Source organism: Mustela putorius, unplaced genomic scaffold (genome assembly GCF_011764305.1).
Source record: "Mustela putorius furo isolate JIRA1106 unplaced genomic scaffold, ASM1176430v1.1 tig00003845_pilon_pilon_pilon, whole genome shotgun sequence".
Lineage (NCBI taxonomy): Eukaryota > Metazoa > Chordata > Mammalia > Carnivora > Mustelidae > Mustela > Mustela putorius.
In genome coordinates, this window is record NW_025421998.1 from 79183323 (window position 1) to 79207611 (window position 24289).

At 35.2% G+C, this 24289-nt stretch overlaps 1 protein-coding gene across 2 annotated transcripts in view; it reads right to left on the reverse strand.

The window, feature by feature from the left end:
• SLC13A1 (solute carrier family 13 member 1) overlaps nucleotides 1-24289 on the reverse strand; it is a 117616-nt gene that overhangs the window by 65137 nt on the left and 28190 nt on the right. For both annotated transcript variants that reach the window (XR_006601389.1, XM_004741878.3), the window contains exons 3-6: nucleotides 21418-21554; nucleotides 18720-18907; nucleotides 18086-18134; nucleotides 17956-18004 (exon numbers count right to left, since the gene is read on the reverse strand). Coding sequence is in view for 1 of the 2 variants with exons in the window: in XM_004741878.3 (XP_004741935.1) it covers nucleotides 17956-18004; nucleotides 18086-18134; nucleotides 18720-18907; nucleotides 21418-21554 (423 nt within the window). In the remaining variant the exon portion in view is untranslated. The remainder of the gene's footprint in view (nucleotides 1-17955; nucleotides 18005-18085; nucleotides 18135-18719; nucleotides 18908-21417; nucleotides 21555-24289) is intronic.

The following is a 24289-nucleotide window of genomic DNA, read 5'->3' on the forward strand; positions in this document are numbered from 1 at the left end:
AAAAAAAAAAAAAAATCCAGAAATAAATTTAACCAAGGATGTGAAAGATCTGTATACTGAAAACATAAGACATTAATTAAAGAAATTGAAGAAGATACCAATATATGGAAAGATATTCCATGTTTGTGGATTAGAAGAATCAATACTATTAAAATTGATATAACAAAAGCAATAGTACCCAAACTACCCAAAGCAATCTACTGATATGATGCAAATTTGATAACAAAATTTCAATGGCATTTTTCACAAAAATAGAGTAAACAATCCTAAAATTTGTATGGAATTAAAACCCCTGAATAGCCAAAGTAATCTTGAAAAAGAAGAAAAAAGCTAGAGGCATCATGCTGCCTGATTTATAACTTTATTAAAAATCTACCAGAATTAAAATGGTATGCTATTTGCATAAAAATAGACACATAGGTCAATGGGACAGAATAGAGAGCCCCAAAATAAAGCTCTATAGATACAGTCAATTAATTTATGGCAACGGAACCAAGAGTATACAATGGAAAAAGGACAGATTCTTCAATGAATGGTGTTTGAAAAACTGGCCAGCCACATGCAAAACAATGAAATTTTACCACAATCTTACAGTACACACAAAAATTAACTCAAAATGGGTTAAAGACTTGAATATATAACCTGAAACCATAAAACTCCTAGAAGAAAACATAGTTAGCTCTTTGACATAGGTCTTGCTGATGATTTTTGAATCTGACACCAAAAGCAAAAATAAACAAACGGGGCTACATCATACTAAAAAGCTTCTGCACAACAAAGAAAACCATCAACAAAATGAAAAGACAACCTACAATATGAGATAAAATATTTTCAAATCATATTTCTGATAAAGGGCTAATATCCAAGATACATATAGACCTCATACAGCTCCATAGCAAAAAGAAAACAAATAATTTGATTTAAAAATGGGCAGAAGGTCTGAATAGACTTTTTCTCAAAGAAGACATACAGATGGCCAATAGGCACATGAAAAGATGCTCAGCATCATTAACCATAGGAACCAAGGAAATACAAATTAAACCACAATGAGCTATCACTTCATACCTGTTAATGTAACTATTATCAAAAGGACAAGAAATAATAAGTGTTGGTAAGGATGCGGAAAAAAAAGGAACCCTTGTGCACTGTTGGTAAGAATGTACATTTGTATAGCCACAACGGAAAACAGTATGGAAGTTCCTCAAAAAATTAAGATAGAACTACAATGTGATGTAGCAATTCTATACTGGGGTATTTATCAAAAGAAAATCAAAACACTAACTCAAAAAGAAATATGCATGCCTATGTTCATTGCAACATTATTTACAGTAGCAATGATACTGTTTCACAGTATCATTTCACAAAAGGTGCAAGACAACATATATTGTATGCAATGTTTGTAAATAATGAAACAGCCTAAGTATCCATTGATAGATAAGTTTATAAAGAAATTATGGTATATGTACACAGTTGAATATTACTCAGCTATAAAAAATGAATACAATCTTGCCATTTGGGAAAACACAGATAGAAATCAAGCGCATTGTGTTAGGTAAAATAAGTCAGAGAAAGACAAATATCATATGACCTCTCTTACAAGTGGAATCTTAAAAAAGAACCCACAAATACAAAAACACACAAAAGAAAAAGCTCAAAGATGCAGACAACAGATTGGTAGTTGCCAAAGGCAGGGGATTAGGGAGACAGATAAACAGGTGAAGTAGGTATAAATTTATTAAAAAATAAAACCTAAAAAAAGGAAGGTGCAAGACAACATATATTGTATGCAATGTTTGTAAATAAGAAGCAAAAATAAAACAATAAGCTTATCTATGTGGTAGGAAAAAAGGATCCCATTCATAGTCCATGAATGCAATTCCTTTGTTTGCCTCTCTGACTATATCAATGATAGTTTATTTTCTTGTGTTTTCTTCTTCTTGATTAGTCTGTTTCCTGCAACTTTCTGCTTCCTTTTTGTTTCTTTGGAACTTTCTTTCATGCTGGAGGTTATCTTCAGATATCTAGAACTTTCTCATCGTTTGCTCATAGAGAAGACAGTGAAAAGCTGTTTGGAAGCTTGGTACGCGTGCTTTGGGAGTTGTTATTGACTGTGGGTTTCCCTGCACTGTCCTCCGGGCCTCTTCTTTTTCTGAGAAAATCCAGTGGCCTGCGTTCTCACTTTCTCTTTGTGTTGATTACACCCCCCCCCCCCCGGGGAAGGACTTCCTGGTCTCCAGTGTGCTGACACCTGGAGGGTATAGGCCTGGCTCCTGGGACCAGTTGAGTGGAAGGCAAGGTTCTCACCCTTCAGCAGATAAACTGCCTCTCACATGCCCGTTTTCATTATGAAACCCTTCTGTGGCATGAACTGTGTCTGGTTCTCTTTACCTTCTGAGTTACTAGTCTAACAGTGACACTTCTGTTTGGTGGAGAAGCAGCTGCATCTTTGTCGAGTTGAGGGAAAATTTCGGAATTCAGTTCTTTTCATAAGCAATTTTTTACTTAGTCCCTGACTTTCAACATTTTAAGAACTTTGAAGGATGCTGCTATGTAACCTGGATTGTTTATTGTCTTTCCTCACTGTTGATTTAGGATTCCACTTTTATGAGATAACTGAGTCATTTCCTACCCACCCTTTTACTTTCCAGGGTCCAAAATGATTTCGCTGTCATCTCTTCTCTTGACATTTATATAATTGTGACTTATGACTTAAAAGGTCTATTTGTTCTTGTTTTAATGGAGATTTAGGAGAGAGTGAAGGTAAATGGGCTTATTCAATCTGGCCTCTTACTGGTAGATGCAATATTTCTTTTTTTACATTAAAAGATAAATAAATGAATCTTAACTAATAATTAATTCACAGATTGACCTTGGTCATTTCATGGTCCATACAGTGGTGAATGATACAGGTGAAAGATGGTGGGGGTAAGTAAAAGCTCCATTGTGCGAAGAGGGAAGACAGTGGGGCCCTGTCTCCTTGGTTTGCTCTCAGCATATTGAGTTGACATGCGCTTGGTTAAGTGGATAACAGATTATGCTTCCTAGTTTTAATTAAAATAGCTCTTTCATGATGTGCATGTGGCTTTAAATGATTTCTATGGGAAATTACTTATGTGAAGATAGATCATAATAAAGATAACACATAAGTGAACAGCAAGAAAACATGAGAGGCATTCCTTCTCCTATTCCTGATATGAAGTCTTCATGAAGTTCTGGTAAAGATCTATTCTGTTATAATCTGAACTCAGAGCATCTGGTAACAGAATTGAAGTTATCAATAAGACTCCTGGAAATATGATTTATATCTACTCTAGTTAATAAAGAATTATGCTGCATATTGTGAATTAGAGTATTACTTTCAATAGTAATAGTATGATAGGGGCACCTGGATGGCTCAGTGGTTTAAAGCCTCTGCCTTTGGCTCAAGTCATGATCCCAGGGTCCTGGGATCGAGCCCGGCATTGGGCTCTCTGCTCAGCGAGGAGCCTGCTTCCCTTCCTCTCTCTGCCTGCCTCTCTGCCTACTTATGATCTCTGTCAAATAAATAAACGAAATCTTTTTTTTTAAATAGTAGTAATATGATGAATAGAAAGATATTTAAAATTTAGCACTTAAGACTTGAAAACTCTTTATAAAAATTCTTTTTTCAGCAATATTGAAAATTATAATTAAATCTAAGATTTATTTTATAAAATGTTTTTATCCTAAATGTTAAATATTTAGAAGCTTCCTTTGTAATTTAATTGTGAGTAGCTTATATATATATGTATTGGAAAACATCTTTTTCTTTCTATAGCAGTAAATATGACTGACACAATATATAAATAATATAGTAGCTTTTTCTTTTCAGCCACACGAAAAATCAGATTTCCTGTTAAATAAAATGCTGCTTAAAATATTGAAAAAGAACCTTAAAACTGCATTACAAAGCAATATAAAAGTAAAGAATTTGCCTTGACCCTAAATGAAGTGAAGGTGGGAATCTTAAGTGAGTGACTACGCAGCTTTTTGATCTGAGGATTTCAATTTTTTTTTTTTTTTCCAGAAAGAGCTGGGTATAGCAGATAATGCCTAAAGCCCATCCTCTATGGGGACTTACATGGGAAAACATTCATAAAGCTGGGATCCTTTGCAAAAGTAGACAGCAAGGAAATCTCATGCTAACTTAAAGCAAAATGTAATGTAGCCCCAAACCTCCTAATCATGAGCATTTTTAGCCTAAATTGTTGTTAACAATGATTGTGACCTAAACTGTTAGCCTAAATTGGTGTTCACCAATTGCTGTGTTAAAATAAGAACAATACTATAAAAGCTCTTCCATGCAGCTGTAACCCAGGATTTAAGGAATTCCCAGAGAAGTTTCAAGGAAAACCAGCGTTTCAATACTAATAAAACTCAACAATAAAAAACAAATAATCCAGTTTAAAAATGGACAGAAGACAATAATAGACATTTTCCAAAGAAGATATACATATGGCTACCAGACACATGAAAAGATGATTAACATCACTCATCATCAGGGAAATACAAATCAAACTACAATGAGATCCCACACTTGTCAGAATGGCTAAAACTAACAACTCGGGAAATGACAGGTGTTGGTGAGGATGCAGAGAAATGGGAACCCTCTTACACTGTTGGTGGGAATGCAAACCGGTTGCAGCCACTCTAGAAAACAGTATGGAGGTTCCTCAAAAAGTTAAAAATAGAGCTAACCTATGACCCAGCAATTGCACTACTAGGTATTTACCCAAAGGATACAAAAATACTGATTCAAAGGGATAAATGCCTCCCAATGTTTATAGTACAATAACCAAACTATGAAAAGAGCCCAATGTCCAAAAAATGATGAATGGATAAAGAAGATGTGAGATATATAAAGATATAGATATAGATATAGATATATACTGAGTAATATTCCATTATATAAATTCCATTTATATAATTTATATAATTCCATTATATAAATCTCTCTCTCTCTCTATATATATATATATAATGGAATATTATTCATCCATAAAAAATAATGAAATCTTGCCATTTGCAATGATATAGATTGAGCTAGAGAGTGCTATGTTAAGCAATATAAGTCAGTCAGAGAAAGACAAATACCATATGACTTCACTCATATGTGGAATTTAAGAAACAAAACAGATGAACACAGAGGGGGAAAAAAGGGAGGCAAACCAGAAAACAGACTCCTAACTATACCAGACAATTTGAGCATTATTGGAGAGGAGGTCGGTGGGGGAATGGGTTAAATGGATGATGGGGATTAAGGGGGCACTTGTGATAAGCACTACATGATGTATGTAAGTGATGAATCACTGAATTCTACACCTGAAACTAATATCACACTGTATGTTAACTGGAATTTAAGTAAAAAATTGGAAAAAAAAAAAGTACACCCCCCTTCTCAACACACACACACACACACACACACAGATAAGGCAACAAAAGTGAGAACCAGCAGAAAACAAAACAGGCCAAAGAAAGATTTACAGGATTTCAACCACTAGACATATAAGTAAATTAATTTATGATTAACAAAATTAGAGAAGAGATGGAAAATATGAGTAAAGAAAAAGAGACCATAAAAATTACCAACGAAATCTTTTTTTTTCTAAAGATTTTATTTATTTATTTGACAGAATGTGAGAGATCACAAATAGGCAGAGAGACAGGCATCTTAAAGAGAGACCAAGAGAATTTATAGAAATTTAAACTTAAATAACTGAATTAAAAAACTCAGTAAATGGGTTAAACAATAAAATAGACATAGCCAAAGGGAGAATTTCTGAACTGGGAGAACGATCTGAAGATATTCTTAATGTAGAACAGTAAGATACAGAAGGGAAATAAAGAGGTATTAAAAAGCCTGAAAGACAGGGACGCCTGGGTGGCTCAGTTGGTTAAGCAGCTGCCTTCGGCTCAGGTCATGATCCCAGCGTCCTGGGATCGAGTCCCACGTCGGGCTCCTTGCTTGGCAGGGAGCCTGCTTCTCCCTCTGCCTCTGCCTGCTATTCTGTCTGCCTGTGCTCTCTCTCCGCCCCCCCCTCTGATAAATAAATAAAATCTTAAAAAAAAAAAAAAAAAAAGCCTGAAAGACAGAATGAGATGGTTTAACATATGTTTAACTGGAGACCAGAGAAAATAATGGCTGAGAATTCTAAGGGATTATTGGAAAAGATCCAACATACACACATGCACATAGACACACACATACTTTTAAAGTAACCAAAGAGAAAGGACTATTTATTAAAGGAATGGTAATGTGAATGACCACTAGAAGTAAAAAAACAGTAAAATTACATCTCAATGTGTGAAGAAAAAATAATGATCAATCTAGAAATCTATAACCACAAAAATGTATTTCAGGAATTGTAAAGATCTCTATATAAAACAAAACTGAGAGTTTATAATGAAAAGGTCCTCTCTGAAGTACATTCAAAAGATATATTCAAGCAGAAAGAGCATCACCCCCGATAGAATGTCTAAGAAGCAAGAAACAATAGTGAGCAAAGATATTAGTAAATATGTACATAATCTTTTAAAGCATTGATTTAAAAATAAGATTATATAGTTTATAGGAGAATGATAGACTAGAACTAAAAAAATTAGAAAACAGTCACATGTAAATAGGAAGGGATGGTGTAGTTGAAATGTCTTAAGGTCTTTGTCCTGTTCAGGAGAAAGAAAATAATGGATTATTTTTACATTTTTATAAATCAAGCATACATGATGTTATAGTGTGAACTGTGTCCACCTCACATTCATATGTTGAAGCCCTAACACCAATGTGACTACCTTAAGGAGGTAATTAAGGTTAAATGAGGTCACAAAGGTGGGGCTCTAATCTGATACAGCTGGTGTCCTTAGAAGAGGAAGAGACCAGAGATATCTCTTTTTCTCTCTGCTTCTGCATAGAGAAAATGCTGTGTGAAGACATAATGAGAGGCAAACTGTCTACAAGCCAGGAAGAAAGGCCTCACCAAAAACTAACCTTGATGGCTCTTTGATCTTAGACTATTAGCTTACAGAAATGTAAGAAAATTTATTTCTGTTGCTTTAACCAAGTCTGTGGTGTTTTGTTATGGCAAACCTAGTTGACTAATACACAAGACAGAATGTTAAGGAAATCTAAAATAACAGAGCATAAAATATCTGTGTGTGTGTGTGTGTCTAGGATGAACTAAATAAAGAACAAAAAAAGGGACATCTGTGTAGTTCAGTTGGTTAAGCATCTGCCTTTGGCTCATGATCCCAGTGTCCTGGGATTGAGTCCCACATCAGGCTTCTTGCTCAGTGGGGAGCTTGCTTTTCCCTCTGCCTGCCTCTCCTCCTGCTTGTGCTCTCTCTCTTGCTCTCTCTGACAAATAAATAAATAAAATCTTTAAAAAAATAAAGAACAAAAAGAAAATAACTGTAAACACAAAGAAGTAGTAGATAGTAATACAATAGTAGGGGATTTTAACATCCTGCTTACATCAATGGATAAATCATCCAAACAGAAAATCAACAAGGAGAAACAGTGGCCTTGTATGACATATTGAACCAGAAGGACCTAACAGGTATATTCATAACATTCCATTCTAAAACAGCCAATGTACATTCTTTTCAAGTGCACATGGAACATTTTCTGGAATAGATCACACATTAGACCATAAAATAGGTCTTAACAAATTCAAAAAGATTGAAATCATGCCATGCATCTTTCCAAACCACAACACTATGAAACTCAAAATCAACCCCCTCGCACACATACACAAACACACACATCTGGAAAGAGTAAAAATACATGGAGGTTAAATAACACACCAGACAATACTGAATGGTCAACCAAGAAATGAAAGAGAAAATTTAAAAATACATGGAGAAAAATTACAATGAAAGCACAATGGTCCAAAATCTTTGGGATGCAGCAAAAGGTGTTCAAAGGGGAAAGTATATAGCAATATATATAGCTACCTCAAATAGCAAGAAAATTCTCAGATATCCTTGAAAATTCTCAAATTACACCCAAAGGAGCTAGAAAAAGAACAACAAACAAAATCCAAAACCAGTAGAAGAAAGGAAATAACTAAGATTAGAGCAGAAATAAACAACATAGAAACTAAAAAACAAAACAAAAAATAAAAACGAAAAAACAGTAGGACAGATCAATGAAACCAGAAGCTGGTTCTTTGAAAAGACTAATAAAATTGTTAAAGCTTTAGTCAGACTCATCATCATCAACAACAACAACAAAAAGGGGATGCAAATAAACAAATTCAGGAATGAAAAAGGAGACATAACAACTGACCCCATAGAAATACAAAGCATTATAAAAGAATATTATGAAAATTTATATGCCAACAAATTGGACAACCTAGAAGAAATGGATAAGTTCCTAGAAACATATAACCTCCCAAAACTGAATCAAGAAGACACAGAAAATTTGAACAGACCAATTACCAACAAGGCAATTGAGTCAGTAACCAAAATACTCCCAAAAAACAAAGTCCAGGACCCAACAGCTTCACAGGTGAATTCTACAAAACATTTAAAGAAGAGTTAATACTCATCCTTCTCAAACTATTCCAAAACACAGAAGAGAAAGGAAAGCTTCTGAATTCATTCTATAAAGCCAGGATAGTCTCATACCAAAACTAGAGTAAGACACTACAAAAAAAGAGAATCAGAGGCCAACAAAAGAGAAGTAGAGGCCAATATGTGTGACGAACATAGATGCAAAAATCCTCAACAAAATATTAATAAACTGAATTCAACAATACACTAAAAAAATATTTACCATCTGCAAGTGTGGTTCAATATTTGCAAGTCAATCAACATGATACATGACATCAATAAGAGAAAGGATAAAAACCGTATGGTCATTTCAACAGATGCAAATAAATAAATAAATAAAAGCATTTGACAAAGTACAGTATCCATTCATTACAAAACCTCTCAATAAAGAAGGTTTAGAAAGGGAATATACCTTGACATAATAAAGGCCATATATGGAAAAACCCACAGCTAACATCATACTCAGTGGTGAAAAATGTTGAGAACTTATCCCCTAAGATCAGGAGGAAGATAAGGATGTCCACTCCACCACTTTTATTCAACACAGTACTAGAAGTCCTAGACACAGCAATCTGACAACAAAAAAGAAATAAAAGGCATCCAAATGGTAAGGAAAAAGTAAAATTTTCACTATTTGCAAATAACGTGATACCATATATAGAAAACCCAAAAGACTCCACCAAAAATCTATTAGAACAGACATATGAATTAAATCAGGTTGTAGGACACAAAACCAATATTCAGAAATATTTTGCATTTCTATATACTAATAATGAAATAGCAGAAAGGGAAATTAAGAAAACAATCCCATTTATAATTGCACCCAAAAAATAAAATACCTAGGAATAAACTTAACCAAGGAGGTGAAAGACTGGTACTCTGAAAACTGTAAAACATTCATGAAAGAAATTGAAGATGATAGAAAAAAATGGGGAGATATTCTGTGCTCATGGATTGAAGAACAAATACTGTTAAAATGTCCATACTATAGAGGTTCCTCAAAAAATTAAAAATAGAATTACCATATGATTCAATAATTCCACTACTGGGCAGTTACCCAGAAAATATGAAGACTGTAATTAAAAAAGATACTAACTGCTATGTTTATTGAAGCATTATTTATAATAGCAAAATTATGGAATCAGCCCAAGTGTTCATTGGTAGATGAATGGACAAAGATGTGATAGAGATCATATAACCATATATATATATATATATATATACACACAGATACATACACTGGAATATTCCTAAGCCAAAAAAAGAATGAAACTTTGTCATTTGCAAGAACACGGATGGATCTAAAGGGTATAACGCTAAGTGAAACAAGTTAATCAGAGGAAGACAAACATCATACAATTTCACTCACATGTGGAACTTAAGAAATAAAACAAATGAACAAAGAAAAAGAGACAAACCAAAAAAACAGAGTCTTAACTATAGAAAACAAACTAATGATTACGGTGGGGCGTAGGTGAAGGGATAGATGAAATAGATGAAGGGAATTAAGAGTACACCTACCATGATGAAAACTGACTAATATATAGAATTGTTGAATCACTATATTGTACACCTGAAACTAATAGAACACTGTATATTAACTATACTAGCTTAAAATAAAGTAAAATAAATTAAAAAAAGAATTGCAGCATTAGCATCACACAAATAAACTCTAAGACTCCAAAAACATGATTATACATTGAAAGGGGCATCGCAAAATGGTAAAAGCATTAATTAACCAGGAATATATAAACATTCTAAACTGGTAGGGACACAATAACATAATCTAAATAATTGAAAAACATATAGAAGCCAAAACTGATAGAACTAGCAGGAAAAATAAACATATTCATGTCCTAGACGGAGATTTTAACCAAAGAGTTTCATTAATTGCTGGGTTAAGTAGACAAAAAATTAGGTCGTAGCCGATTTGAAAAACAACTTGGAAACTGATCTAACAGACTTTTGTAAAATACTGCACTGGTATGTTGAGAATAAACAATTCTTTATAAGCACAGTGAAATATTTACCACAATTGACCATGTGCTAGCCTATAATTTGGCCTCAACAAGTTTAGAACTGAGGTCATACAAACCAATTTCTTTTTTTTTTTTTAAGATTTTATTTGTTTGACACAGAGAGAGATCACAAGTGGGCAGAGAGGCAGGTAGAGAGAGAGAGGGGAGGAAGCAGGCTCCCTGCTGAGCAGAGAGCCTGATGTGGGGCTCGATCCCAGGAGCCTGGGATCATGACCTGAGCGGAAGGCAGAGGCTTAACCCACTGAGCCACCCAGGCGCCCCCACACCAATTTCTGAGCACAGTAAAATTAAGTCAGAATTTTTTTAAAAAAGTAGTTACAAAAGCCTCATTTATTTCAAATTTTAAAATATACTTCTAGGGGTGCCTGGGTAGCTCATGGAGATTTCTTGAAATTTATTAAGCTGGGATGTGAAATATATCATTTTATGCATTTTAATATTCTTTAAAATTTTCTGTTATATTTTGTAAGTATGTGTATGTGTAGGGGCACCTGGGTGGCTTAGTGGGTTAAGCTGCGTTTGGCTCAGGTCATGATCCCAGGGTCCTGGGATCAAGCCCTGCATCAGGCTCTCTGCTCAGCGGGAAGCCTGCTTCCCCTATTCTCTCTGCCTGCCTCTGCCTACTTGTGATCTCTCTCTCTCTGTCAAGTAAATAAAATCTCTAAAAAATATGTGTATGTATAAAATACTTCATAATCAAGTACATTAAAACAATTTGGGGATTAAGTAAAATAAATATGTTCCTTTGTAAGGAAATCCTACTGGAAGATGCATAGAAAAACACTGCTGAGGATTTTAAAAAACAAAATATAGTATTAGAATAAATTATAGTGTGGGAGGCTTACCATACACTTAGAGGAAAGTACAGATGCTTCCAACATGGCTGACCTTATGTTATTTTCTAGATGATATATCAATAACTTCAAATGTGAAGAACTACATTTTGGTGATTCCAAAGTGAAAGATATATGGGACAAAAGCTATTATCAACAGCCAATCTTTTTTTTTAACAACAAAATGTTTTGCAGAAACACAGCTAAGTAAAGATAGCAATGGAGTTAGGGCTTTGACTGAAATAAAAATTAAAATCTGTAATGAGGGCATATTCACAGTTTGCTGCTGTGATTTCTTTCTCTTTTTTAAAAGAAATGTTAAAAAACGTTCTTCATTCAGAAGTGAATTTACCTCACCAACTGTTGCCACCCAGTTCCTTTTTTGTTTTATTATGTTAAATTAGCCAACATATAGTATACCATTAGTCCCTTTTTTCATCAGAAAATACACCTGGTGTAATTTTAGATAAATTAGGTTTTATGTACTTATCCATGGAGACATTTAACTTCACTTTAGTCTATACTGATTGTGGAGGATACTGGATCCCTATTATGTATCAGAAATTTAATCTTTTGCTCTGATAGAATAATATATGAATAAATATATATATTTATATTAAATATATATTTATAAAGAAATTAAAATATATATTTATAATAATATGTATTATTATAAATATATATATATTTATTATTGTGTTATGTAAGTCACCATAGAGTACATCATTAGTTTTTGATGCAGGGTTCCAAGACTCACTGTTTGGATATAACATCCAGTGCTCCATGCAATACATGCCCTCCTTAATACCCACCACCAGGCTCGCCCATCCGCCCACCCCTCTCCCCTCTAAAACCCTCAGTTTGTTTCTCAGAGTCCACAGTCTCTCGTGCTTGGTCTCGCCCTCTAATTTCCCCCAATTCACTTTTCCTTTCCTTCCCCTATGTCCTCCATGTTATTCCTTATGCTCCATAAGTAAGTGAAACCATGTGATAATTGACTTTCTCTGCTTGACTTATTTCACTCTGCATTATTTCCTCCAGTTCTGATATAATAACATTGATAATGAGGTTTCCAAATGCTTGAATGAGGTGTGCTCTCCTAATTGGCTTAGTAAATAAGATAGTTATGAGTTCTTTTAAAAGTTCAACTTCTCCTATTCCCAGAAACATAGGAAACTGACACAGTTAAAAAGACCATACAAAGGGTACAAAATGGGGTGCCTGGGTGGCTCCGTGGGTTAAAGCCTCTGCCTTCGGCTTAGCAGGGAGCCTGCATCACCCCGCCCCCGCCGGCCTCTCTGCCTACTTGTGATCTCTGTCTGTCAAATAAAATCTTTAAAGGGTACAAACTTTCAGCTATAAGATGAAAAAGGACTAAAGATGGAATGCTAAATTTGGCAAGTTGACAACACTGCACTGCACAACTGAAATGTGTCAAGAATGTGGAAATCAAATGTGGTCACACACACACACAGACAGACATCTTTTGATAAATATGTGAAGTGAACACTGTATCAAAAACTAATGAGGTACTATATGTTGGCTAATTGAACATAATAAAAAAAAGTGAATGCCTAAACTGGATAAAACATCTAGGTGCCAATAAACTAGATGGAGGGAATCCTTTCACTGTTAATATGTACATCACATTGATAGACACTTAAAATATCCCACAATTGCTTTCTACTTTATTGAGATGGAATTGACAAATAAAATTATAGGATATTTAGGTGTACAGTTATGGTGATCTGACACAAGCATACATTATAAAAAGATCAACCAACATATCCATCACCTCACATATCTATTTTTCTTTTCCTTCCTCCCTTCCTTCCTTCCTTTTTTCTTTCTTTTCTTTTGTCAGACATTCAAATACCACTACCTTAACCAACTTCAACCATACAACAGTGTTAAGTATAGTCACCATGTTTTACATTAATTATGCCCTTGGACCTTATTCAGCTTATAGCCAAAGTTTTCATGCCACCCCTCAGCCCTTGACAACCACTTTTCTACTCTTTGTTCCCTTGAGTTTCACTTTTTATTTTTTTAGACTCCACATATAAGGTGATACCACAGTATTTGTTATTTTTTGTCTGCCTTATTTCATTTAGCATAATGCCCTCAAATTTCATCCATGTTGTTGCAAATGGCAGGACTTCCTTCTTTTTCGTGGCTGAATAATAGTCCACTGTATATTCCTAACAACTCTTCTTCATCCATTTGCCCATTGGTTGGACACTTTTCCCATATTGTGGCTACTGTGAATAATGCTGCAATGAACACAGGAGTGCAGCTATCCCTCTGCAATCTCATTTTCGATTCCTTTGGATTCCAGAGTGGGATTGCTGGATCATACAGTAATTTCATTTTTAATTTTTTGATGACCCTCTCTACTGTTTTCTGTAGTGGCTGAAGCAGTTTACATTGCCACCAATAGTGCACAGGGGTTGCCCTTCCTCCACATCCTTGCCAATACTTGTTATCTCTCATACTTTGATGCTGCTCTTTTTCTATCCTCATCTCTCTATAAAGTATAGGGTTTGGCTGAGTGAGTGAAAGAAGATAGCTAGGCTGTGTCAGGTGAGGACTGAACAGCCCTAATAATTGGCTTTGCCACCCAATTTCATCCAGTATCGAATGGAAGAGCAACCAAGAACAAGTTTTTGTTTATGTCTGATCTGGACACCAGATATTCTAGAACTGATATCCCCTAACTTGGCAGAATTAATGCCTCTAGACCATGATATTATGAGCTGTGCTTATTACTGTTAATATGGTTCTTTGAATTCTTTGAGAACAGTAAACAGTGTTTCCTTACAGACTTTGGTTTTCAAAACCAAGCATTTTCACCCCCAAACTGAGTACCTAATTAAAAAACAAGATTTAATTTGTTCAAGGACATTTTTCCTTTGAATTTTTCCTCTTGGAGAACTACACACTATCTAAGATGAATGGAAAACAATTATCTTAGACCTTTCATTAAAAGCAAACTGGTTTTCCAATTCCTTTCATTTGAAGATGGCTGGAGGTTTAGAAATTGAGCTAGTATAAAAATCTGGGATATATCTTTGAATGATACTATAGTGCTTGTGAGGAAGGGAAGAAGCTAGCAATTTGATTATTCTTTTGGCATGTAAAAAATGATTTTCAGATATCTGGAGCTCATTTTTTTATGGAAGTAATATGAGGGATGATGAGTGTTTTCTCAGTCATCTGGAGCTTCATGCTGGAAACTGACAAATATATTTCTCCTTGTACTGCCACTGTCTCTTTAGGATATTCCATTCTTTTTGTTCCTTTCCTTTTCAAAAAATATGTTAACTACTTTTGGAGTCATGCAAGTTTTACAGGCTAAGTACCTACCCACCACTCTTATTCCGGACACAAATGGGAGCTCTGCTAATGTTTGGGTCATGGTCTATAATAAGAAGAGAACTTGGCAAGTCATGGAAAACATCTATTTTTAGGTAGGATGCACTGGAATATGACTACTCTTAAATCAGTTTCTGGAATCTGAGGGACTACTGACTATCCGCCATCTTCAAAACCAACATGTAATCATCACCACCCGCAGCAGCAGCAATGGCAAAACTATCATTACCATCTATATCAGAAATTTTCAGTTTTATTAACAAGAATTTTAGATCTGATACATTTCAGTTTCAAACCCTTATTTTCTTTCCACCAAAAATGAAATTAATTTCCATGAATAGCCAAAGCAATCCTGAGAAAGAACAAAGCTGAAGGTATCACACTTCTTGGCTTCAGATTATATTACTAAGCTATATAATCAAAACAGTCTAGAATTAGTATAAAAATAGACACGTAGACCAATGAAACAGAACTGAGAGCCCAAAAATAAATCCTCATATTTACAAAAATAAATCCTCACATATAAATATGTGACAAGGAGTCAAGATACTTAGTGGGGAAAGGATCGCCTCTTCAATAACTGGTTCTGGGAAAACTTGACAACCACATGCAGAAGAATAAAATTGGACTTCTATCTTACACTGCTCACAAAAACTGACTCAAGATGGATTAAAGATCTAAACATAAGGCCCCAAACTGTAAAGCTCCAAGAAGAAAACACAGGCAAATACTCCTTAACATTGGTCTTGACAACACTTTTTCATGTGACACCAAAAGCAAGTAAGACTTTCATCTTCTCTCTAATAAAGAACACGTTTGTAATGTAAATAGTTATCCTTTAATTTTTCTTTCATGCAAAGCTGAATTTTATATACTGAGTTCTAGAAAGATCACAGATTCATTGTTCAAAGGCCTTGCTTGTTCTTTTCTCCCAAACTCAGAACTCAATCTTTATTGCCTAAAATGTACCCAAATTTACCTTACTTTTCCCCCACTGAAAATTTATCCTCATTCTGTGTTCCCCATCTCCATCAGTGGCATCACAGCCTATCTTTACCTACTTTAGTCTAGTGGAGGCATCTTCTATACTTTTCTCTCTCTCGTCCTCAAAGTCTAATTAATCAAGAAGTCCAATTAGACCTACAATCTCTGCCCTTCAAAGTGTTGCCATAGTAAGTTTCTCAATGGGAAGAATTTACCAAGCTGTTTTCCAGTTTCAACTTTCTCTAAGATAAATTCTAAACTCTTTGGCGTGGCATGACCAACTATTTTTAACACAACTCAAGCTATCTAGACATTTCACATAGCACAATTCATCCCTAGCACCTGCAGTGGAGACGTTTTCTGAAAAAGTCCTGCTCTCTGCCTATCTGGGTCTTTGAACACATTGCTTTTTCTAATTAGACTACCTCTTATCTTTTCACTCATTAATTAATTAATCAAGATAGACATCTACTGAATACCTACCCTGTGTTAGGCCATGAAGTGTACCAGGGGATTAGATTGTGAACAAAGTAAATCTGGTTCCTGCATGCACGGAATTGGCTCTCTGCTGAGTGAGTGTGCTTTCTCCTCCCGAACTCAAATCTCTTTTACTCATACCCCCTCCTGCAACATGCCCTGATTGAGCTACCTGCTCCACCTTTGGAAGACTGAGCTTCTGTGCCTGCTTTTGTTATAGGATTTATGTCACACATTTTTAAAACCCTTCTTCCCCACCAGACTCTAGCTGCCTACAGGAAGGAGCAGGTCTTTTCATCAGTGGATCTTCCTGTAATGCTGAGGATAGTGTTGGATGTCAAATTGATTTGAAGGGGCTTGACCCAAAATGTAGGCATCATGCCAGAAAACTGGATTTCTAAATATGACCATGAGAAAGTCACTGAGCGCAATTCTTTCTGTTTATGTTTGCCAATTTTCAGAATTTTTAAAGCTCATTTTTAATGAGTTTTTCTGTAATATACCTCACATGCTGTTGATTCTGTTTTAAGAGAATTACTTCTATTCCTAAAGATAATGTTTTCAGAAATATATATTCAATTCTCATTGTTAAAACCTGGTAACTAACAGCTTAAAACTTATCCTTGTTATTTGTCTTCTCTTTAAGGAGAAGACACTCTTTCCTTGAAGATTTCTGTAAATAACAAGAGGGTTTTCTTTCTCCTACTGAGTTGCATGTAAATGCATTATAGCCTGAGGAAGGAACATATGCCCCACTCTCCTATTCCTAATGCCATGGTTACCGGAACACTGTTTCTATGCAGGATTATTTTTCAGTGATCTCAAGATCTATTACTCCCAATACAACATAGTATAGAATTTTTATATTGATTTATTCTGGTGAAATGAATTTTATGGGATGGTTTACAAAAGTCTCCTTCCTTCCTTTAATAGCTAGAATGACTACAACTCCTCCATCTGTATTTGACAGTAGCGATTCATAAGTTCTGCATTGAATTTTTTTAGTGGGGACACTAAAGATAACTGGGTTGTAATTACATGAATAAGAGTTGCTCTAAGTTTATAACCTGAAAGAAATGAGAATAGTCCTAATGGAAATCAGGCTATGGAGCTGATAAGATTTTAATAAGAAAATGAAACAATGTTCTGAGATTAGAATTATAGTTCTTTAGCTACATATGCTAACTCCCATTACCATGAACTATATATGCTAACTCTCATCATCATGAATTAAGTAAAAGAAGAAAAACAATGCTTATTTTCAAAGCCCAAAAAGTTTTCTATCAGCAGGTTGATTTTAGCCTATGTCTATCTATGAGGGCTTATTAAACCATTACACAGTGCTTTGACTTAGGCAAGCAAAGGAATTTATAGACCAGAAAGGAAGTAACAGATTTTAAAATGCATACCTCTCAGGGCACCTGGGTGGCTCAGTCAGTTAAGCATCACACTCTTGATTTCAGCTCAGGTCATGATATGAGGGTCATGAGATTGAGCCCCATGAAAGTCTCTGCACTGAGCTTGGGTCCTGCTTTGATTTGTATCTCTCCTTTCACCTCTGCCCCTCCCTCCTCCCTCTCTAAAAATAAAAAAATAAAAAATAAAATGCCTACATCTCTAACTGAAGATCTAATATAATATCACATATAATTATTTAGAAAGAATCACATTTAATGTACCTTTTCCAGCTCTGTCTTGCTTGAAATTTTTCCTGCATCATTACTGCATCTGAAAAATGAATTGACCCAGTTTATAATTTTATTAAAATGTAATTTAGAAAATCCTAATCAAAATGTCAATATTCTTTACCCTGGAGCTGGTATTGGTTTCTCTTTCTTCTCATTTGTTTCAACAACTTCTGCAAAACATTAAATAAAAGAAAAAATAATTTAAAGGGTTATCTGTGTGTGTATGTGTGTGTAAGATGAAAACATTACTAGAAACGGAAAACAAATTCACCTGAACTGACATAACATTCATCTTAATCAAGTACGTTATAAATTCAAATATCACCCCAACATTTCCACTCCATCAAGGCAATTTATCAGAGCTAGAAATAACCACAGCCAAATATAATGCTCTTTCCAAACAGAATGTAGGAATTAAAGATTCCCACTATTATGCCCATTTTCACTATTATTATGTTAGCTCAGTATGGAAGAGTAACCTCGGGTTTACTGAGAGGGACAGAGAGAGAGAGTTCCATCAGACTGACTAGAGGCTAGAAAGGGCATTCTTCCTTTTTGTCCAGAGAATGTAGATTCGACCATTAGTTGAAGGTTAAATATTTGGGTGATGTATAATATTGGGAAATACAGAAAAGAGAGAGTTAAATTCATGTCATGCACATATGAACAGTTAATAAAATATAAGCCAGAATTCTTGAGTTTCTGCCTACTGCCCAAATGATTAGACACTACTACAGCATCTCAACATGTGATACCATCAATTTCCAGTCCATGGTTGACTGATCCACTGATACAAGTCATCTGAGTGGCCTCGACCTCGGCTTCCGCGCTGATGATCTGCTGTGCCACAGCCTCAACAATGGGCATCACCATGGCAGCCGTGGAGGTGTTGCTAAGCCACATGGATAAAAAGGCGGTACTGCTCATGAACCCCAATGTCAGCCTGAAATGAGAGGGCCTTTAATACGAGCTGTGCTCTCCAGCTTAACTGCTTTGTATTATTTAACTGTAAAGAATGCTCTTTGTAAGTTGGGAATTTTTCAAAACACACTTAAGTTAGGGTTCCTCTCTGAGGGTGAACCCTGAGTACAGTCAGAGCCAGATAGGAATCAGAGCAGCACGTGGAAGAGTGGTGTTCTTATCAGATTTGTTTCCTTGGAACCATAAACTATCTTCCCTTAAAACAGAAAAATGATGACGTGTATTACCAAACTGCAAGTCAGTAGATGGTAGAATAGCTTGCAGTATTATACCAATATTTGAATGCCCTTTACAGATGACACGTCCCTTGAAATACTAGTAAGATGTAATGCAATCAGTTTTCAATTTAGGGTCCCTTATTCTTTCTTTCATCTTTTGGTCACATCTCTGTGTATTAGTATATGGGTCAACGAGGGCAAGGAGAGAAATTACTTATAAATCTACTCTTTACTGTTGACTCCTGTTTCAATATATGGTAGGTGGAGGAAATGGTTAAAATGACTAGCAAAAATGAGGTTTCAAAATTTTCTGTAGGTTCTATTATTTATGCTTTCCTGAATTTGACATTCTTGCCTGTGGTCAAGGACTAGATGTATTACATTGTCTTCTCTTATAAACAAAGTACTTCTCCCTTAAAAATAACACCTAAGACTGTAGGATTTTAAATCATATCTAGAAGCTTTCAAAAATCATACTTGCGAAAAAAAATTTGATCTCTTTTGAGTGGGAGATCCCAGAAAATCATTCAGAAGCACATCTTTCCATATGCAGCTATTTATGAAATTCTATGACTCCCTTTAAAAGTGGATCTACAAAAAAAAAAAAAAAAAAAAAAAGAAAGAAAAAAAAAGAAAAGAAAGAAGAGACAAGAAAAGAAAAAAAGTGGGTCTACAAGACAAATTCTACACTATAAATTTCAAGTTCAGATCAGGTGAACAATTTCTACATGTAAAACAAAATAAAACTCTTTAGATATCTGTTTAAACAGGAAATGACTGTCAAGAAAAAGTGAATATTAGGAGAAGGAAAGGAAAAGTGAATTGGGGGGAAATCAGAGGGGGAGACGAAGCATGAGAGACTATGGACTCTGAGAAACAAACTGAGGGTTTTAGAGGACCGGGGGGTGGGTGGATGGGTGAGCCTAGTGGTGGGTATTAAGGAGGGCATGTATTGCATGGAGCACTGGGTGTGGTGCATAAACAATGAATCTTGGAACACTAAAAAATAAAATTAAATTTTAAAAAGTCTAGAAAAGAGAAAAATAAATAAAAGAAGCTTTTAAAAAAGTAAACTAGAAATACTTTTGATTTAAGGCATTGGCAAGACATGAAATCTTCCTATAAAAAAAAGATAGTGAGCATATTTTCTGTGTGGTGAAAATGCCTTAAGTTGCAAAGCCACTCAGTGGTATAAAGGACAGGACTCTTGCTTCACTGCATGGTTTACTATCCCATCCCCTGTGGTCAGGGAGCAGATGGTCAAGGAAAAGATACACATATCTATAGCACCCCAAGAGGCATGGAATACCATTTAATTTCAAGAGCAGAATTTCCTTAACACACTCATGGTATAAACATTTAAAGTAGCAAATATTTTAAAAATATGTCTCATCTGAGTTATTCTTCGTATTTAATGAAACTATTTGATTCATAAATGATCAACACAGACGTAGATCTATTCTAGAATGAATCATGCAACATAATTCAAATTCAACATAATTCAAATTTTCTTATTTTCAAAGAAAATGAGAAGGGAAGAACCACTTAATACTTTAGAGCTTAACACTATCATGTAAGTGTTTATGACACTGGAAATAAATAAATAAATAAATAAATAAATATTAGCTCACATCTATGTTCTTAACAAGAGTTAGATCTAAAACTAAAGTAACCAATTAATGTAATGGAAAAAAGCATTTATTTCAGTGAGGAACGTTAGTCAACTGAGTGATTTCACGTTCTGTGGATGAAATCTCTTAACTGATTACTTCAGTTTGCAACAGTTCATTTAAAAAGAAAAATGTTCACCTTGGAATGTTTCTGCACACGTTTGTATTTTGTCAGTAATGTCTTTGTCTTTGGTTCTTAACATCCTCCCCATGATGAAGAATGCTCTTGAACAAGTCTTGAATGTGTAATCAGCCAAATAAACCACATATAACTGAAATCTACTCTGAAGTCTACCATCTTGTCTGTTGGGGTTCAAGACTTCTCTCAGTTTTGGCTCCTACTGTGCATGAAAGGTGTGTGCACTTATTCCAATCTACCTGTAATTAGACCCAAAAGTTGTTGTTGTTTCTTCCTACAACTCCAGTGCACTTTATAGCCTTTTCATATTTGCAAAGGAAAGAAAGGCATGAATTTTACTGTGATGTGAATGCTTGCTTGGATGTGCATTACTTATTTAGTTATTTGCTCTGCAAAAATATGATCTGTTTGGAAAGTAAACCTGGAGAGTAAATGGAGTACTTACCATTCTGGGTTCACACCCACTGTCATCACCATTCTCAGGGCAATCCTTTTGTGCAAATTCCATTTTTCTATTGATGTTGCTAAACAGATGACTCCAATTAACAGTAGATGAAAATCTTTGAAATAAGCAGATGCCACCTAAAATTTATGATTAAACCCATGATTACTTACGTTGGTGGGGGAAAAATAATATTGCCCAAGAAAGCATTATTTTGCTACTCTTAACTTTGACCTTTAAACTACTTAATCTTTCTATTAAGAAAAATGTAGATATGTGAACAATACAAATTTAACTTTGTTCTATATGTTTACCCAGAAATAGGAGTGTTAAGGGAAAATACATACCAAAAAAAAGTACCCAACATACTGGGTTTTGAAATAGCTGTGTAACGTCAGGCAAGTGCCTTCAATGCCTTAATTTTTCCATCTCCAAACCACGGTTAACTGGTATATGCTGTTGCTGTAGAACAGCAGTGAATGTGATTTGGGAAAGTCCAAGTTGAGTCTCCAAACTGCCAGTGTCTTTGTTACCATCTATTATGCCCAAACTGTAGTGTCACTCCTAAATACTTCAAATGGCTTTACCTTCAAAATTATTTGCTATAAAATAAATACCCCTTATCATGCTTAGTGAAATAAGTCAATCCGAGAAAGACAACTATCCTATGATCTCCCTGATATGAGGAAGTGGAGATGCAACACGGGGGGTTAAGTGGGTAGGAGAAGAATAAATGAAACAAGATGTGATTGGGAGGGAGACAAACCATAAGGGACTCTTAATCTCACAAAACAAACTGAGGGTTGCTGGGGGGAGGGGGGTTGGGAGAAGGGGGGTGGGGTTATGCACATTGGGGAGGGTATGTGATTTGGTGAGTGCTGTGAAGTGTGTCAACCTGGCGATTCACAGACCTGTACCCCTGGGGATAAAAATATATGTTTATAAAAAATAAAAAAATTTAAAAAATAAAAATAAAAAAATAATTACCCTTGAATAGGAGCCAACATTTTAAGCCATTTTTAGCTAACACCATTCAGAGATTAGTAGAGTGTACAGACACTTTGGATCAATCTATTTACCAAAGAATGCTCTGAAGTATGTTAGGTACATAATCATTTTCTGTTTCTTTTTTTTTTTTTTAAGATTTTATTTATTTATTTGACAGAGATCACAAGTAGGCAGAGAGGCAGGCAGAGAGAGAGGAAGGGAAGCAGACTCCCTGCCGAGCAGAGAGCCCGATGCGGGACTCGATCCCAGGATCCTGGGATCATGACCTGAGCTGAAGGCAGAGGCTTTAACCCACTGAGCCACCCAGGCGCCCCAGTACATAATCTTTTTCTTAAACAACAACAACAACAACAACAAAATTTTGTGGTCAAGTAAGTTTACAAAGCATAGAGTTTTGAAATACTAGAATTTTCTTTCCTATAGGTCTCCTCAAAACCTTTAAATATGAACAGGCATTGCCACTTGCAGAGTAGAATTCCACATACAACATATTTTTCAAAATTATCTAACCACAGAAACCTTATTTTTAATTGCTTAGGTATAGTACTTTGGGAGACTGATAAAGAGACTTGACTTCAGAACCTCCTTGGTTAAACTGAATCATAAGGTTGTGCTGAAAAGAGTGGATTATAAGAGGAAATATCCCTTTAAAAAAAAAATCTGGTTGAAGGAATGGAAGAGTTGAGAAATAACTATTCCAATATGAAATCACAAAGGAGTAGAAAAATCAGTTCTCTGGGGCGCCTGGGTGGCTCAGTGGGTTAAGCCTCTGCCTTCGGCCCAGGACAAGGTCTCAGGGTCTTAAGACTGAGCCCCGCATCAGATCGGGCTCTCTGCTCAGCAGGGAGCCTGCTTCCCCTCTTTCTCTGCCTGCTTCTCTGCCTACCTCTGATCTTTTCTCTGTTAAATAAATAAAATCTTTTTTAAAAAAAGAAAATCCGTTCTCATAATAACTTTGTTACTTTAAATTGTATTAGCATTTTTAATATAGCTTACTAAGATTGGCTTGGTTTAAAAAGAAAGTAAAAATTAGCTTTGGAATTAAAGGTGGACAAGTGGATCTCTTCATTATGTTTTATGAAATGTTAATTTATTTTGTTTTTCACAGTTTGTATTTACCTCTTTACATTTTATGGTACTGCAAAATAGAAAATAATTCTATCAATTTCCTTATTATTTCCCTTATTAATTACTCTAACACTGGGTAAGTATTAAACATGCACCGAAACTGTCATATGAACAGAGAATGCGATGATAAACACCTGGCATGTGTTTCCCTCTTCACACTTCCTCAATTCTCAAATAGCCAGATTTTTAAAATAGTTTCTACTATTTTTCTGATTACAGAGCCCTCTTGGTTTCCTTCACAGAATATATAATATGTAAATAGTGCACTTATCTGCTTGTTGCATGTCTTTTGTAATATACTATACATTCTAAGAGGGCCAGGAATCTGTTCTGCTAGTCATTGCATATTTGGCACCTAGTACAGTCCTGGTACAGAAGAGGAGCTGAGTAAATAATTCTGGATGAATGAGACAGGGAGGAAGGGAGTCGATGAATAAACTATGGTCTTTGAGCTCCTAAATCAGTAGAGAGATCACAAATATGAATTGGCTATACTCTGTTCCCAAACTTCTTCTTCCTAACTCTCTCAATCATTACTTTCATTGTAAGTATTATTTCAAATTATTAATTTACTAGTGTTTACAGACTTATGAACCATTTTTGTTTTTTCTCCCTAGGTCTATCACTGCCTTTCCGAATTTTTCTTCTTGGCCTACATTGAAAATTATTTTTCCTCTGCCCTTTTCTGAAATGTTGGTATTCTACAGGGTTTTGTCTCCAATCTTCTTGTTTTGTGCAC